The following is a 17,648-nucleotide window of genomic DNA, read 5'->3' as shown; positions in this document are numbered from 1 at the left end:
TTAGTGTCTTATTGTTACGTGTGTGTGGTTTTTTAAAAAAAAAATGACTATGAGCCTGAGATGTGTGTGTGCATGATGTGTGTTGACACTGTGTTTATTATAGAATGTCCCACATCGATGGTGTATGTCCTAAATATGTAATTGATAAGCTTAGTTACCAATACAGGTTTTTACCCTTCAGGATGTTGTATTGGTGTCTGTGTCTTATTGTTATGTGTGCGTGGTTTTTCACAAAACGCATACATTTAGAGCTAAAGTTGTTATCAATACATGAATAGAATAGATTGGAAAAATCTCTCCCCTCAAATCTTTACCCCACTGTCTAAATATGTCTACTACCCATAACCATACTTACTACAGTTTTATCATTGCACCGTGACACCCCAAACGACCGCAATGCGCCTTCTTACCCTCCAGCAGAGGCCAAGTATGAGGAGATTGCTCAAAGCTCAAACCTTTTCTGGGAAAAGCTCAAGGCTTTTCACAAGTCTTTGGGAACACAATGTCATTGTAAGTCGGTTTCTACGCGTATCCTTTTGTTGTTGAATCTTTTTATTGTGTTCAGATAATTGGGTCTAGCTTGTTTGTTGGTTTCTCTTGCTTCAGCTATAGTGCTATCAGCTTCGAATGCAGCTTTGAGACATGCAAATTTAACTGTGATTCTTTTGCTTTTGAATGCAAAAAAGAGCAGATTCAGGATTTGGTTGCTGTAAATTCCCAATTCTCTTAAAATGTTCGCACTAAAGCTGAAATCGCTGGGCACAAAAAAAACGGTTGTGAAATTTCTAAGATTTATAAGTCTCGTATAAGCATACGATTATCACTGGCAAAGGTGTGGTATCTTTCAATGTGACGATGAAGGAGTGAAAGAGTGTAGCCATGGAGGTTACTAATCCGTTTTTATTGCTGCAGGAATAATGATTTTGGTGTGTAATTGAAGATGTAGTTTAATCACAAGTTTTCTGGTCTCCTTTGATGTAGGTGACTGCAAACGAAATTCTTATGATTTATACTAGCTTCTGGTATTCTTGCAAAGTGTTGAAGAGTTTAGATGAGACTAACTTGGCAATTATGCTGACAGATGAGATAATTTAATCATCTCTTACCTCTGATCAATTACACTCAATATGGTATTGATACTATTGCAAAACTGACACCCTCTGAAGGTTTCTGAACTTTTTTCGTTTCTTTTAGGAAGAAAATGACAACATCAACCTGTTCTATTTTTAAATAGAGATCATGCTTGTAGGACAGCAGCTCATTTTAGAAAAATGGACGAACCTTGGCAAGTATGTTGCTTCATTCCAATTAGACACCACAGGTTCAAACTACATAAACCTCTCCTTAATATGGGATTAACATTGCATACATCTATTCTTCTAGGATCCCACCCCATTTTTGGAGCCTTGTCCTTGTGCTACAAATGTTGTTTCCTTTTCTTTTTTCTTTTTTTTCTGTTTTAAGAAACCACAAACGAGTTTCGATTTTCGAGTTTCCGATTTTTCTATGTGTAAAGGAATTTTTTTGTTTATTTATATGTATCTTTGTAGACACACATACAAACATATCCTCAAACTAAATGTGATAATTCCTTGAACTTATCCCTCTATATAGTTACTCTCTATCTATGTCCTATGTCCCTAACAAAGTTACTCTAACAACCAAGTTGGCTCTGCAACCTTAACTATGACAAGCAATTTTAATCATTAACCCCTCTCCCCCTTCATAGGAGTCAATCAAAAGTTTAAACCATAGTAATATTAATGCGGGAAAAGGATTCTTGACATCTGATTTATGTACAAACTTCTTTGAGAGGATTAATTTAAAGTTTTAAACCGTTGTAATATTATGTTCTCTTTTGTGCGAATTACCTTCATGGTGCTTTACCTTCTATCAATAAAATCTCTTTTGCATTAAAAAAATGGCATTTCTTTCTTATGAAAAACATGATCAAGGTTGAAATGCCTTTATAGAAAATTGAATGCGTAAACCCTATATTATAATTTATAACAAATCAATTTTTGGAGAATCATATTTTTCTTTCAAATATGAAGAAAGAGGTTCACGTTTGCATCATCTAGTTATTCACCAATAACCAGGTATGTTTTGTCACCAATGTGTTTAGTTTGTAAATTCCATTGTACAGATTTTCATTTCAGAGGGTGGCTAGATATGTCAAACTTCAGTTTTTGTCCCATCTTAGAAAAAATTTGTCCGCTTTACTGGCTTCTAGGAAATACTTGGGGTTGAGATTCTAAAAAACTTACTGTTTTTAAAGAGATTGCTTTATTGATAAAATGGAACTAAAATGTTGGTATTATATTGAGTAAATTACTACATTCTATTGGCTGTCTATTATGATACAGTTTTGAGGTTTTTAACATGGTCAAACTCTGTACTACAACAAGTTGTCATTTTTCTGTGGGGCTACCAACTGAAGGTATTGTTCTGTGCCCTTGTGTCTGTTGGTAGATCAAACACTTGAAAAGTCAAATGGTCAGTTTTAGAGAGTGTGAAAAAAGATGTCCATTGACTGATCTGCTTACCTAGCTTCTCATGCTTTGTTCTTTCTGTCTGATGTACTTTTTGTTGTTTTTATTTATTTGAACTTTTCATTTTTCTGGATGAGAAGGGAAGAAGAGGAGAACGATGTAAGATTAGCCTTTTTAAGAGACCCTTCTCTTACATAAACTTTTTAATTCAAAGAACCGCCTTCCAGAAAAGCTGCCTTGATTTTCCAGCAGTTTGCATTTAATGGTGCCTATATAAACATGCACAATTTTTATTTTAATATATTAGTGAAATTTGATGTATTATATGCCTGAAATAATATAGCCTATCTCTTTTCCTGTACTTGCCTAAACACTTATGATATTGTTAAGAGTTGAGAGTGAAATAGCAAATAAACAAAACCAACATATCCTACTTGGATATCTATTTGCTCCTTACTCCTGTTATATTGTGTTACCATTGTGATTTCCTCTGTTCATTCTGAATTTCTGAGTTAAGGCTTTCATCTTTTCAGCTTATGTTTTTCTCGCACAGGGTTCCTACTGTAGGAGGCCAAGCTCTAGATCTGCAACATCTTTTTGTGGAGGTTACATCGCGCGGTGGCATTGAAAAGGTACAAGTTGTCTTCGCCGCCTTCTTTGTCTTTTTGCCTCTTCTTGATTACCATGAATGATGATGATGTTTGCTATGTAAATCAAATATGGGACCAAGCAATTGACATAAAAATAGTCATGGGCTCATTTCCGACAGGACTTACTGAAGTTCAGCTGTAAACCTGGAATCTCCCTTGTTTTCTCTATCTGGATTGTTTTGCTTAATAATTAGCATGTGGTTATTTAAGAGGGCCTATGGTCATACCCATTCTGATGCTAGAATGATTTTAAAATTTCTTGCTGAAAGTTTTGCCGCTGTAAGCTGTCTTTCTCAATTATGCAGCATGTCCATGAGTTTTTGAATCGCAGGAATTTGACCTACGTTTGTAGGTATTGCAACGGGATTTTTACTATTGTTTCTTCTTTTCATTTTTCCAATCTTCTCTCTCTTTAAAGTTGTTTTGATCATCTTTAAAATGGTTACAGGTGATTAGAGATGGCAAATGGAAGGAAGTGATTGTCTTATTCAATTTCCCATCCACAATTACAAGTGCTTCATTTGTCTTGCGGAAGTATTATCTTTCTCTGCTTTATAACTTTGAGCAAGTGTACTTTCTCCAGAAACAAGTCCCACCAGGTTCAAGACCTGACATTTGGCATATCACTCTTGAATTTTTTTTGTTTAATACTCTTCCTGTAGATTGAAGTTCATATTTTTGTTGTTTACAGATACCACAAATGAGAGCCTTGCCAATGGATCTGGACCTGCAACCATAGAGGAAGGTGTGACCAACCTTTTGATATGATTTATCCATTGTATTGGGCTGTGGTTCCAGTCCTGCTTGTGTTGAAAATAATGTTACTTGTTACTTGTTACCTAGTTTATCCTATAAGTAGAGATAAGTGTGGAGTTCTTGCCTTCTTGGGAAGGAGCCCTTCCATTTCAGATTTTGTTTGAGTGCTCTGACTCATATTTGCATTTTAATTTTGCAGAAAAACTGAATGAAAATAATTCACAGCACAACAAATGTATATGTTCTCATCATGGTCTGACCATATCCGAACTGTTCTTATGATCAGATCAGGAAATTATTTTTGACCATGTGTTTCACCATTATTTTAGTGGAAATGCCTAAAAATTTTATGATGCTTTATAATATTTTAAAATAAAGTGGCAATCGAGTTGATTTAGATTGTAACTCTCTGTCAACATTGCTTAGGATTGGTTTATGGTTTTTTACTTTTAGTTTCTGCTGCTGTACTGATCTGAGTTACTTGCAAAGTTATATAGTCTCCAGGCTTCATGTCTAAAACTCAGATTAAAATGGTGCTTAATATGAACTTGCCTATGGAGATATAAGGAAAACTGGAAAACAATCAGTTGGACAATATAAAGAAAAAAAAATTCACTGCACTAAATTACAGTCAACTTCTGTAACTGCTCATTTGTATCCATAATTAGTCATTTTCACTGCCTGCTTTCAATTTTTTCTATAGCCTTTTTTTCTTAGCTTCTTTTCCTGAGTTGTATATATGTGGTGTCCGCAGCTGCATTGAAGATACATTTCTGTGACTTCTTACTTGTAGGAAATCAGACACTGCAGATTGGCAGTTCAGTGTCTGGAATAATCAATGGAAAATTTGAGAACGGATATCTTGTAACTGTGGACTTGGGTTCCATTAAGCTTAGAGGAGTCTTGTATCATTTTCCTTCAGCATCTCATGTGTCTGGGAGTTCTTATACTTCAGCTGCATCTTCTTGCCGTTGCAGGAAGAGATCCCTGTTGGCTTTACGGGATCCTTCTCGCCCCCAAGTCAAACAGGAGTGGCTATAATTTCTTCTTTTGCAAAGTACTATGCCATGCTAAAGCCTATGCACCATGGGCAGGAGAGAGCCATCACCAAGAAAATTGGAGTCTTATGGAACAATCTCACAGATGCTGAAAAACAGGTATACAAAAACATCCCTATGCTTCATTTAGCTCCTAACATTGTGTGATTTGAACTTCATGTTTTAATTTTCTCAGGGTAAGCGAGATGGGGATGGTTCAAACCTCTGTCCAGTGGGACATAGATTGGGATCTTACCCCTCTAGTAGCTGGTGGTTAAAACTTTGATCATTGGTGTTTAGTTTCATTACTTGCTTAAGCATGTTTCCTCTTGTTCTACCAGTACGTCATAGTTTCATGACATGCTTAGATTTGAACAGATTGCTGGTATGGACCTTGATACCAAAGTAGAAGTATAAGAGTCTATAATGTTTCCAAAGTTCAAGTTTGTTAATGCTGATGAACAGTTTAGGTGATCGTGAATTGAAATCTACATTTAATGTTCTTTGGACGGTCTTGCACTTGACATTATAATGAACTCTTGTTATTAAAAAAGATTTATGGTATATAACTTTCTGCATTATGTTACAGGTTTATCAAGAGAAAGGGTTGAAGGACAAGGAGAGATACAGGAATGAAATGCTGGAATACAGATCTTCTTGTCATGGTTCAACACACCAATGGCCGTTTTCATCATTATCATCCACTCGTTCTCTAAGCCCTCTTTATGTTTGTCTTTACAAAACTCCCTGGAGAACGTGCACAATTGCTAGAATATTTTAGGACAAAGTGGTATAACAAAAAAAAAATTTAAGTTGAAATTGTCATATTTCATTTTGTTCAATGTCAGTTGCCCCATGTGTGATGTGATGCATACAATGCTCTGTTCGTGTCTATGCATGCAGAAGCCAAGTATTATCTACACAACCTTCTGGTATTGATTGCATGCATAATAAGACTGACATTATTCTTTGTTTTTAACTTCGTACAAGACCTTGGATCTTTTATGAAAAAGTTTTATTGGTGATGCATCATAATACTCTGAATGGCTCTCCATCCGCAAAAATTAATCAACCTTCAACACCTAAAGAAAAGAAACTGACCTGATGCCCTTTTATGAGGCAAAACATGCAGTCCTACGCATTGTGAAATGCCTAAAATTTCTTAAGATACAGCTTTAATTGGGATTTCGACCCTCTTATTGCACAGTAGCAGCATATGAATCTCAGCATACAAGACTTCACAGTCAGCTTCAGATAGAAAGTTCTGATTTTGAGACCAGAATGCCATCACTATCAGCATACAACCACTCCCCGTCGTGAATAAAGGTTCCAGCTATATAAACAGGGACATGCTTCTCACCGATGCCTTTCTTGTTAGATTTCAGGGGATTAGATGCTAATGCTCGCACCCCAACATCACATGCATTAATCTCATCTACGTCTCTAATGCAGCCATTCACTACAATACCAGACCACCCCATATTCTGCGCTAGCTGTCCTAAATTGCCTCCAACCAAAGCACATCTCATGCTTCCTCCGCCATCGATGACAAGAACTCTTCCTTCGCCTCGAGTTTCAAGAAGCTCCCTCACGAATACGTTGTCCTCGAACACTTTAACGGTGACAATGGGACCCGAGAACACTCGAGGCTGGCCATAAATCTGGAAGATTGGTTGCAGAACACGCAAGTCGCCGCTTACCAGAAGTGCTGCATTTGAATCACAGGCTTCAGCAGTTGCCATTGCTGCCATATTTCCTGCATTTGTCACAGTGAACAACGATTAATAATGTCAACCACATCTGGATAAGGTAAAAACTACTTTAAAAGACAATCAATCCAAACTATATCTTGGTTGCATACAGAGAGGCATGCACTGGTGGCAATTAAACTCTATAAAAATGTGTTCAATGTAGAGAACTCCAAAATGGTGCAAAGAGAGTTATAGCCTTTTCAAGACTACAAAGGGTGCAAAGTGTGCAAAGTGCAAGTTTTCTGCCTAGGCAGCAATGACATTGGTAACACTTACTTTGGCAATTACTGAGGCTATTCTATGAAACAAATGCTAAATCGCTTAACCATTCATTCATCATTTGAATTGGTAACACTTTTCCTTGAATTCTTATCAACTTTTACAAACTGTTTGTGTATACTGGTGTCTGTTTAAAACTGGTCTAACATACATCTATGAGTGAACTATGCATGTTTTCAGTGAGATTCAGGATTTACCCATGATGACAGGTTTCTAATGCCAGGATTGAGCAGAAGGATAGAATAAATTTAGACATCTAATTCACAATAATGGTAGCAAGAGAGGTATAGCTCCAATGGAAAAAAGCATGCAAATCACAAAACATTGAGTGGAATCAGCCTAGGAGATGAAAAAGGGTTGAATATTTGTATATCAGAAAATCAGGAAAAAGGATCCGTAAGGCCATTTATCAACAAAATCAATTAACAGACAGAGACCAGCTGCCATATCCAATCCACCAGTAACTAGAATTGTTTTTAAAAAAGTACAATTAGAGAGAGAAATTAAAAATAAGAGTCAACAAGGTTGAATCCGCCTAGAAAACAGAACAGCCCCCCAATATGAAATTATTATATGATCTGACAGAAAATTATCCTACAACAAATTCGATGTAAAGGAGCAAACTTTGAAAGAACCCAGATAGGATTTTATGCATAATTGAAGATAATTAGTGATTAAAATAGGATTTAGAGTGCAAGTCAATATAAAAGGAGTGAAATTAGATAATTCCAGAGAGGAATTCTTCGTACTACAATAAGCTTACCCGTTGAGTCTGCGAGTGTAGTGTAACAACTTGTTAGGGCTCTCTTTATCTCTAATCTTTATCTATCAAAGGAACTTCATTGAAATTGAAATGGAATCCAAACCAAAGGGACTAAGGGAGTTATGTAGAGAGTTTGCAACACCATGGATAGACGTCCCTTGCGATTTCGTGTTGATTTCTGTGCCAAAACTGACATCTTATCTTTTTCATTCCATTTTATTGGCTGGTCAACGGCTGGGTGGGGGTAGTACTAAAAGATTTCCATTTAAAACAACATATATCAGAACTATTTAAAATTTTAAAATCGAAATTGTTTACCCATTTAACTTAACATTTTTTATTTTTAATAAATCATCGGACAACTGTTTCTAAATTTACAAATATGAATCTTAACCCACCCTGAACTTCAACCCGAGATCAAACCATGCATTAAAAAGAAAACAAAATAACATAATCAATAATTTAAAATAAGTATGCAACAAATCAAACAAGTCTATCACTAGTTTTAAACTTTGTGGGTAACACTCGAATTGGCTTTTTTACCATTCTCCAATGGTGATATTTTACTGTTGTGAAAGTTGTCATAAAAAGTTCAATTGATATGGAATATGGTTATGGACTTGACGAATATAAATGTGTGTGATTTCAATGGATACGTAGAAAGTAAGCACGTGACCAAGCAAGGATAAGCATGCAGTTGATTAAGACTCTTTTTAGTGATGATCACATGTGTTAAATCCTGTGTTAATTACTTACCTCTGCATAATTTCTAATAAGTGGTTGGCGGGACAAAACTTTGTGAATAAGATAGCATATATATATATAATAGTCTATTTAGATCTACCAACTCTCTTGGCTCTTTGCTTGCTCGTATCATAATTTGTCAAAAAAAGAAAAGCAAGTGAAGACTTCGAATCTCTTTAAGTCTAGACCCCAAAATATAGTCGGCGACTCGGTACGTGGGTCTTATTGGAAAAACCTAATATACAAACAAACCAAAGAAGAAAACCCTCTCTTTCCTTTGAAAATTATTACCTTCTTTTATTCCCATGCATTATTACAAATACAATTTAGATATATAGATTATTTGTGATTCTCATCTATCGATCTTTAATAATAATGAAAAAGCTATTGACCTCCAAATACTTCAAACTTTGAAAAGATTTATGATATTGAAAACTTTGCAAGTTTGAATGGAAAATGATGTGTATTATTATTATTATGGGATATTAGACTATTTTAGTGGTAAACAAAGGAGTGCCGTGTGGAAAATAATGGAAAAGGAAGGTCTAAACTAATTCCCAACTAACTTGTATCGTAAGGTACGGCATTTTCATTAAAAATAATTATTTCATAGATATATATGATTCTCTCACTATTTTATAAACTAGTCATATGTCCGCGCTTAATTCATGCATTATTTGTTTATATTTATAACTTATAATTTTCTTTTATATATGTGAGTATGTAATAATTAGAATATCATGTAAGCTTATTCATTCATACGTATGTAGATGTATTGTACTAATTTTAGTATATATTAAGCTTAGTACAAATTTTTTTATCATTCCTTATTTCTTCCAATCGGGTTGTAGATAGAAACACAATCGATCATTTTATTTCAATTGGCTTGTAGTCATTTTTTACTGTTTAAGACTACAAATCTTGCAATATTCTAATTTTATTTCAAGATATATACTTGAGTAGAGGATGCAATTTGTATATGACTTCTCAAATCTTGCATAGAAACTAAGCTAAGCTTCTACAGAAAAAAAAATCTATAAATAGATTAATTAATAACAATAAATTAAACAAATACGTGAATATATAAAAATCCGTACAGGCCTAAACACTAGTAAAAGACAATTAACAAGATGATCAATACTTGCAAAGAAAGAGAATATTGAGTAGGATTGAAGGTTGGAAAGGACAAAATGAAAAGAAAAGAAATTGGGTCTTTTTTTTTTTTTAAACGGAGATGGAGGATATCAACCTAGTCACCAGGGTGACATCTTTTTATCACTCTAACTAAATATTCTAACATCTTGGGTTCCAACTTCCAACTTTGTAATATTAATTCTAGCATCTTTTTAATTACTCTTTTAATGCAGGAGATTAATGCACCATTATCTGTTAAAATCTAGAGACATGAAAAGCATGAATTGACTTAATTATATTATATTTGAATTATTGAAAATAAAGATGGTTAATTACATATATATTAATTATCATATAGATCACCATCATTAGGGTGGCTTGTTTTACAGGCTCCATACAAAAATAAACTGACTTGGGGAGCCAGAGTGCGAATCTAATGGGGACATGCTGCCTACAAATATATATATGTATGTATGTATATATATATATATGTATGTATGTATATATTCTTGGACAGAGAGAAAGAGTATGCAGTCGTGTGCAGTGCAAGAAGTGACAAAAATGACACTTCCCCAAGTCATCTTTTCATTTCTTTAATATTAATTTCTTACAAAAACCCATAATAGATCCACACACACACTCTTCTATGCCCCGAGCCCCATGCATGCCTGCGCCTTGTCTCATCTTTCAAGTTTAACTTTTGTATGTTTCTATATGGACATATATTAATATAGAAATATCATACACATATATATATGTGTGTGTCTCCCATCTCTTTATCATATCTTCATTAAATTAGGGATAAGTCACAAAATAATTCCTCTACTTTGCAAAATAGGTTGATGGAGCCATTTTTCTTTTTTCTTTTTTCTTTTTCCAATCATTCAAGACTTGAAGCTGAAGAATAGACTTAAAGTGGCTTGAATGACTCGAATTTTTTTTATCGATCTGTTTTGCAAAATAGATGAGTTATTATGGAACTTATCCCTTAATATTAACATTAACATTAATATATAAAGAGGATAACATATTAGGGATTCAAAGGAATAAACAATGAAAAACATCTAATTGTTTAAAAATAAGCTTTCAATTTCATGATGTAAGATTTGATGCGCATGCTTATATGTGTGCTCACCCTTTTTTGTTCACATATACCCATTGACCTTAAGACAACTACTCAATGTTTTCTATTCTTGATTTTTTGGAAGTATATATGTCAATCACCTAACACCAAATACGTACGTGGATATACATATATAGGTCTCCCATATTCCCATTTAATTACAATGGTTTCATCTCTCTCTCCCTCTCTCTCTCTATATATATATATATAGTTAATTATAACCTAAATATGTAGGTTAATTATGAATTCACCTTTTTAATGCACTAAGTATGTGTAAAAAGTGCTTTAACCACAGGGACAGAGATGAAGCATGACAGTCAAACAAATAGGTTTAAAGTCACATATACATATACGTACACTACTAAGTAATTACCATATATTATTAATGTTTGTCTAATGGTATATTATAGCAGGAAACACATTGAATAAAGCGAGAGACGTACAAGAAGGGCAATTGAAAAGTCCCAAATTGGCTCCCAAAAGAAGGCAAGAGTTTTGGTTTGACTGGACCCGTATAAAGACTAAAGAGAAAGAAGAAAGAACCTAAATGTACAAATATGCCCAAACAAAAGCAATAAGAGATAGAGAGAGAGGGAGACTAGACTAGACTAGACTAGACCAGAATAGAATCCATCACTCCCACAATTTACTCTTCACCGCTTGGTCCCGCGCACCCTCAGCAAGCAACTCTCTTTTAAGATTGTTTTGTAATTCTCACTTTTGCTTCCTTTGCCTTTGCTCGTGTTTCAGAAGCTTCAAGCTTCTAACTTTGTAGCAAAAAGAAGAACCTTTCTTCTTCATTTTCCTCTTCTGGGTTTTAATGGGTTTTTATTTTGGGAATAATCTCCCAGAATCGGAGAAAATGGCAGGCAGTAATTATGATGAGTGACATCCGACATTTCTGTTCATAGTACCCACGAAGTTTCTGTCTCTGTCTTAGGAATTGTCTCCCTCAACTGACTTCTCTGATTCTGGGCTTCCTTTGCATCACCCATCACATAACAGAAACCAGGTATTCCCTTTAAAAGTTTATTGCGTCTTTGGTGGTGAATAAATAAAATGAACGAATTTTTTAAATAAATATTTAATTATTTATTAGTTCTATCATTATTCATTTCAGCTTTTGCAAGCAAGAATTTGATCTGATCAAACCCTGGTGTGAGTAAATCTTCCGAAGATCTGAAATTTGAAGACTCTGTGGAAGAAACTTCAGAGGAACAGAACAGAGGAGTTGTTCTACTTGCTTGCAGTCTATGAATCATTCTCTAGAGGAGATAAAGAAGAATCTGCTTATGTCAGCTCAGTTGGTCCAGAACTGAACTAAGAAGGAACAATAAGTAGAAGAAAGAATCTAAAATGAAGAGAGAATGGAGGGTTTTCAATGTCATCAAGAGAACAGCAAGACAGATACTTTATCACCATCAGCAGCAGCAACAGAGGCAGAAGCAGTAGGTTCATGGGATTCTTTGGTTTGGGGGGGTTTGTGTCCTTTCTTCTCTGTCAGCTGCTACTCCTGCCATCGACCATCTTAGCAACAGAGCTTGCTTCACAAACACAAACATATAGCACCAACGAAGTGATGTGTTTGTTAGCCTTCAGGCGGTTGTCTGTCCAGTCCGATCCAAACAATTTCTTGTCAACCTGGAAAGCTGATTCTTCTTCCACTCTATGTTCATGGTACGGCGTTTCTTGCTCTTCCGACGGCCATGTCACCGCTGTCAACCTCAGCAACGTCGGACTCGTTGGCGGCCTCCACCTCCCCAACCTTACAGCCTTGCCAAGGCTACGCACCCTTTATTTGCAGGGCAATTCCTTCTCTGCTTCTGATCTCTCTGCCTCTTCCTCTTGTGCTCTTGAGACCATTGACTTGTCGTCCAACAACATCTCTGGCTCCCTTCCGCTCATCTCTTTCATAGTCTCCTGCCGTCGATTGAATTATGTGAATCTCTCTCGCAACTCCATTATTGGAGGAACTCTCCGTTTTGGTCCTTCTCTGCTTCAGCTCGACCTGTCTCGGAATCGGATTCTGGATTTTTCACTATTGAAGTCTTCCCTATCCAGTTGTCAAAACCTCCAACTGCTCAATTTCTCCGACAACAAGCTCGCTGGAAAATTGGGTGTAACTCCTTTGTCTTGCACAAGTCTCTCCGTTTTAGACCTCTCCTATAATATACTCTCTGGAGAGATACCACCTAGCTTTGTTGCAGACTCGCCACCGTCTCTCAAGTATCTTGATCTCTCCCACAACAATCTCTCCAGCAAGTTCTCTAGCCTTGATTTCGGGACTTGCGTCAACCTCACCTTCTTTAGTTTGTCTCAGAACAGTATCTCTGGCAGTGACTTCCCGGCTAGTTTGAGGAATTGCAAGCTCATGGACACACTTGACCTCTCCCGGAACATGCTTCAAGGCAAAATTCCAGGTGAAATGTTGGGTGGTTTTCAGAATTTGAGGGTGATTTTGCTTTCGCACAATCAGTTTTCTGGTGATATTCCTCCAGAGTTGGGACATGGTTGTGGGAAACTCCAGGAACTTGATCTGTCCGTGAACAAACTCACTGGAGGGTTGCCGGAGACGTTCATTGGCTGTAGTTCATTGCAGCTTCTAAACCTCGGAAACAATCTACTCGCAGGAGATTTCCTTAGTAGTGTTGTTAGTAGTATACGTGGTTTGAGGTTTCTTTATGTTCCATTCAACAACATAGTTGGTCCGGTGCCCATGTCTTTGGCAAATTGCACACAACTTCAAGTGCTCGATCTCAGTTCTAATGAGTTCACTGGAAAAGTCCCATCTTGGTTTTGCTCAAATCCAACTTCTTCAGCCTTGGAGAAAATACTCTTAGCCAACAATTATTTATCAGGATCAGTACCCTCTGAGCTTGGAAGATGCAGAAATCTGAGGAGCATTGATCTTAGTTTCAACAGCTTGACAGGTCCGGTTCCACGAGAAATTTGGACCCTGCCAAACCTTTCTGACTTGGTGATGTGGGCAAACAATCTCACAGGGAAAATCCCAGAGGGAATTTGTGTGAATGGTGGGAATTTGGAGACATTGATTCTCAACAACAATCTCATCACAGGAAAAATTCCACAGTCTATTGGCAACTGCACCAATATGATTTGGGTGTCGCTTTCCAGTAATCGGCTTTCAGGGGAAATTCCTGCTGGAATTGGAAATTTAGTTAAGCTCGCCATCCTCCAAATGGGCAACAATTCACTCTCTGGACACATTCCACAAGAGATTGGCAACTGCAAGAGCCTTATTTGGCTTGACCTGAACAGCAATGACCTCAGTGGTCCTCTCCCATCAGATTTAGCTGACAATTCTGGCCTTATTGTTCCTGGAGCCGTTTCTGGGAAGCAGTTTGTATTTGTGAGAAATGAGGGTGGAACATCCTGCAGAGGAGCGGGAGGACTAGTTGAATTCGAAGGGATTTGGGCCCAAAGGCTGGAAAATTTTCCTATGGTTCATTCTTGTCCATCAACAAGAATTTACTCTGGCAAGACAGTTTACACCTTCACCAGCAATGGCACCATGATATACCTTGACCTATCCTACAATTCCTTATCTGGACCCATTCCTGAAAAGTTTGGCTCTATGACTTATGTGCAGGTATTGAACTTGGGACACAACAGGTTAACTGGAAATATTCCCAATAGCTTTGGAGGTTTGAAGGAAATTGGCGTTCTTGATCTCTCACACAATAACCTTCAGGGTTTTGTTCCTGGATCATTAGGGACTCTCTCTTTTCTGAGTGATCTTGATGTGTCTAACAACAATCTTACCGGTCCCTATCCCTACTGGAGGTCAGCTGACCACTTTTCCTGCATCGAGATATGAGAATAATTCTGGCCTTTGTGATTTACCATTGGCTCCTTGTAGCTCTAGAAGTCGCCCAACAAGTTTCAAGGCCCGGAGAAAGCAGCCTGTGGAGTCAGGAATGGTGATTGGTATAGCATTTTTTGTTATATGTATCCTTGGACTTACATTAGTTCTTTATCGGGTGAAGAAGAACCAGAAGGAGGAGGAAAAGAGGGAGAAATACATTGAAAGTCTTCCGACATCAGGTAGCAGCAGCTGGAAACTTTCCAGTGTTCCAGAGCCTCTAAGCATCAATATTGCTACATTTGAGAAACCTCTGCGGAAGCTAACCTTCGCTCACCTGCTCGAGGCTACTAATGCCTTCAGCGCTAACAGCTTGATAGGCTCTGGAGGGTTTGGTGAGGTCTACAAGGCAAGACTAAGAGACGATTCTGTTGTTGCTATCAAGAAGCTTATTAATGTCACTGGACAAGGAGACAGAGAGTTTGTTGCAGAAATGGAAACTATTGGGAAGATCAAGCATAGAAATCTGGTTCCTCTTTTGGGTTACTGCAAGATTGGAGAGGAGAGGCTTCTTGTGTATGAATACATGAAATGGGGGAGCCTCGAGTCTGTCCTTCATGACAGGGCCAAAGGAGGGGTCTTAAGTCTTGATTGGGCGGCAAGAAAGAAGATTGCAATTGGTTCTGCAAGAGGTCTTGCATTCCTTCACCATAGCTGTATACCTCACATTATCCACCGCGACATGAAGTCCAGCAATGTACTTCTAGACGAGAATTTTGAGGCCAGGGTTTCAGATTTTGGCATGGCAAGATTGGTGAATGCGCTTGACACACATCTTAGTGTGAGTACTCTTGCAGGAACTCCAGGTTATGTTCCACCCGAATACTATCAGAGCTTTAGGTGCACCACAAAAGGAGATGTCTACAGTTATGGCGTCATCCTGCTTGAACTCCTATCAGGCAAGAGGCCTATAGATCCTTCTGAGTTTGGCGATGACAACAACTTGGTCGGATGGGCAAAGCAGCTCCACAAAGAGAATAGAAGTAATGAGATTCTTGATACTGAATTGGAAAACAGAAGATTCTGGTGAGGCTGAATTGCATCAGTACTTAAAAATTGCCTTTTGAGTGCCTAGATGACAGGCCTTTCCAGAGGCCAAACATGATACAAGTAATGGCAATGTTCAAAGAACTTCGTGTTGATACAGAAAATGACATCCTTGATGATTTCTCGGTGAAAAATGCAGTGATGGAGGATTCGAGGGAGAAAGAACCTTAGCTATTAATTAATGATACTTGTTGGCTGCATAAATTTTGCAGAAACTGAGGTGAACCTTTGAATAGGATATGAGCCTTGTGAGGTTCTATCTTCCCATTTCAGCTACTTGTAAATAATAGAAAAAAAGATTTTGAAGGAAGACAAGGGTAGGCAAAGCTGTAGGTCTTTCAGTAGCTCAAACTTTTAGTTATATTTCTTACAATCACCACATCCATTATAAGAGACTAGAACTTTGTTCTTCTACGCTTGGCTTCTTCTCTTGTTTTCTCCTGTAACAAGTTTTGCCAACTGATGCCATTCTACTTGTTTCATACATTTTCTGGTTGTTCTTGGTGTGGTTCATACAAATTTAGAAATCCAGAAATATTTGTAAAGTTGCAGCTGCTATTGCTGTGAAAGTGAAATCATGATTTTTATCATCCGTATTCAATGGCATGACCTGTTTAATTATGAATCAGGTAGAATAGTTCTCGAAGTTATTCAGAAATGTTGATTCACAAACACACATCTCCTTTTGTGGCATGTGATGTCTGCATCTTTTATATGTTAAAAGGCTTCTTGTTACTTGCCTTGCTAAAAGAGTGTGTGCGCCTCTGAACTTGATCAGAATTACCTATCCCATCCCAACATTGCTGTGTAAATAAGGCATTATATATTGTTTTTGAATATAGACACTATGATACACCAATCCATGTTCAAGGTGATTGGTTTCAACAACTGCTCAAAAATCATTTGGATACTTGCAAGAACATCCTGCATCTGCTATTAATAGAATTTCTTGTCAGTGTTACTAAAAGTGGCCTTGCTGCCTCTTCTTTTTGTTTATAATGAACCAACCTCCTCCTAATCTCCTCTCAGTTCGTGGTATGCTTTTCCAGATTCCCAGTATGGCATGGTACTTGCGTGAAAATCCCATGGGCCCCAGAAGCCCAAGACCCAGAGTAAAGCCGATGTCTTTGGACCAACACCAGGCCCTATAAAAGGCTCCGGCTTTGACACTGGACAAGGCGGGCCCATGAAATAAGATCAAATCATTGGTCATACTCTCAATACATTCTGATTCTGTCCAAAGAAAGGTCCCATTGACAAGAAAACTTGCTTGCTGTCCTTCACTTACTACTGATGAGTGCTGACTAAACCTTGTCACTTTGAAGATGTAGAAAAATAGTTAACCTTGAGCACTGATATGATTTTTTTTTTCCTTCTTCTTCTTAATTTGCAGAAAACAACCTCAATAAGACTTTTGATGTGGGGTTTATAACCCGCTAAAAGTATAGCGATTCCAAACCCAAATTATACTCGCAAGTGCACGAATTATTTGTAGTATAGAAGTGGCAAATACGAGTGTCGTACCCACAGGGACTGAATATTAAATATATGCAATTCCAACTCTTGTAATTATCAATGGAAACAAAATAAATAAGGATTAACACAAATAAACAAACACTAGGGATCCGATTTCACCAACTCTATTGTATTTAAATTATTTAACCGACAATTATCATTTCATTCATGCATGTCAAAGATCAAGTCCCCTAATTTATGTAATAGTCATGGGCATCTGACTTACCACGTCTATTCCCAATTGCAACCATCCATGGGCATTTGGATTGGCTAGGACAATCAAGAATGCATTAGGATTTATGGTAACTTATGTAGCGATCACAAAGATCCTAGCATTTGGCATTTATGTCTAGGTAACTCCGGTGTTAACTGCAAGAAGCTGGTCTCAAATTGGACATGGGCATTTGCCTCAATTTGCATCATGGTAATCAAACCTAGATGGAAGCTAAGCATCAAGATTTAATTATCAATAAA

The 17,648-nt window shown here is 37.1% G+C and overlaps 1 protein-coding gene and 2 pseudogenes across 1 annotated transcript; 2 read left to right on the top strand and 1 right to left on the bottom strand.

Moving 5' to 3' along the window:
• Window positions 1–329: 329 nt before the first annotated feature.
• Window positions 330–5,736, top strand: LOC119983514 (annotated as a pseudogene).
• A 167-nt stretch (window positions 5,737–5,903) lies between these two features.
• On the bottom strand, window positions 5,904–7,930 carry LOC119983602 (putative 4-hydroxy-4-methyl-2-oxoglutarate aldolase 3). Its single transcript, XM_038827285.1, has 2 exons — window positions 7,729–7,930; window positions 5,904–6,691 (listed from the first exon to the last, which is right to left on the bottom strand). Exon 2 carries the CDS (start codon window positions 6,684–6,686, stop codon window positions 6,186–6,188), a length of 501 nt encoding a protein of 166 aa, XP_038683213.1. The 5' UTR covers window positions 6,687–6,691; window positions 7,729–7,930; the 3' UTR covers window positions 5,904–6,185.
• A 3,404-nt stretch (window positions 7,931–11,334) lies between these two features.
• On the top strand, window positions 11,335–16,073 carry LOC119983528 (annotated as a pseudogene).
• Window positions 16,074–17,648: the final 1,575 nt, after the last annotated feature.

Source organism: Tripterygium wilfordii, chromosome 18, assembly GCF_013401445.1.
Source record: "Tripterygium wilfordii isolate XIE 37 chromosome 18, ASM1340144v1, whole genome shotgun sequence".
In the NCBI taxonomy this organism is placed as follows: Eukaryota; Viridiplantae; Streptophyta; class Magnoliopsida; order Celastrales; family Celastraceae; genus Tripterygium; species Tripterygium wilfordii.
The sequence above is the reverse complement of the archived record's forward strand: the minus strand, read 5'-3'. Positions and strand labels throughout refer to the sequence as shown.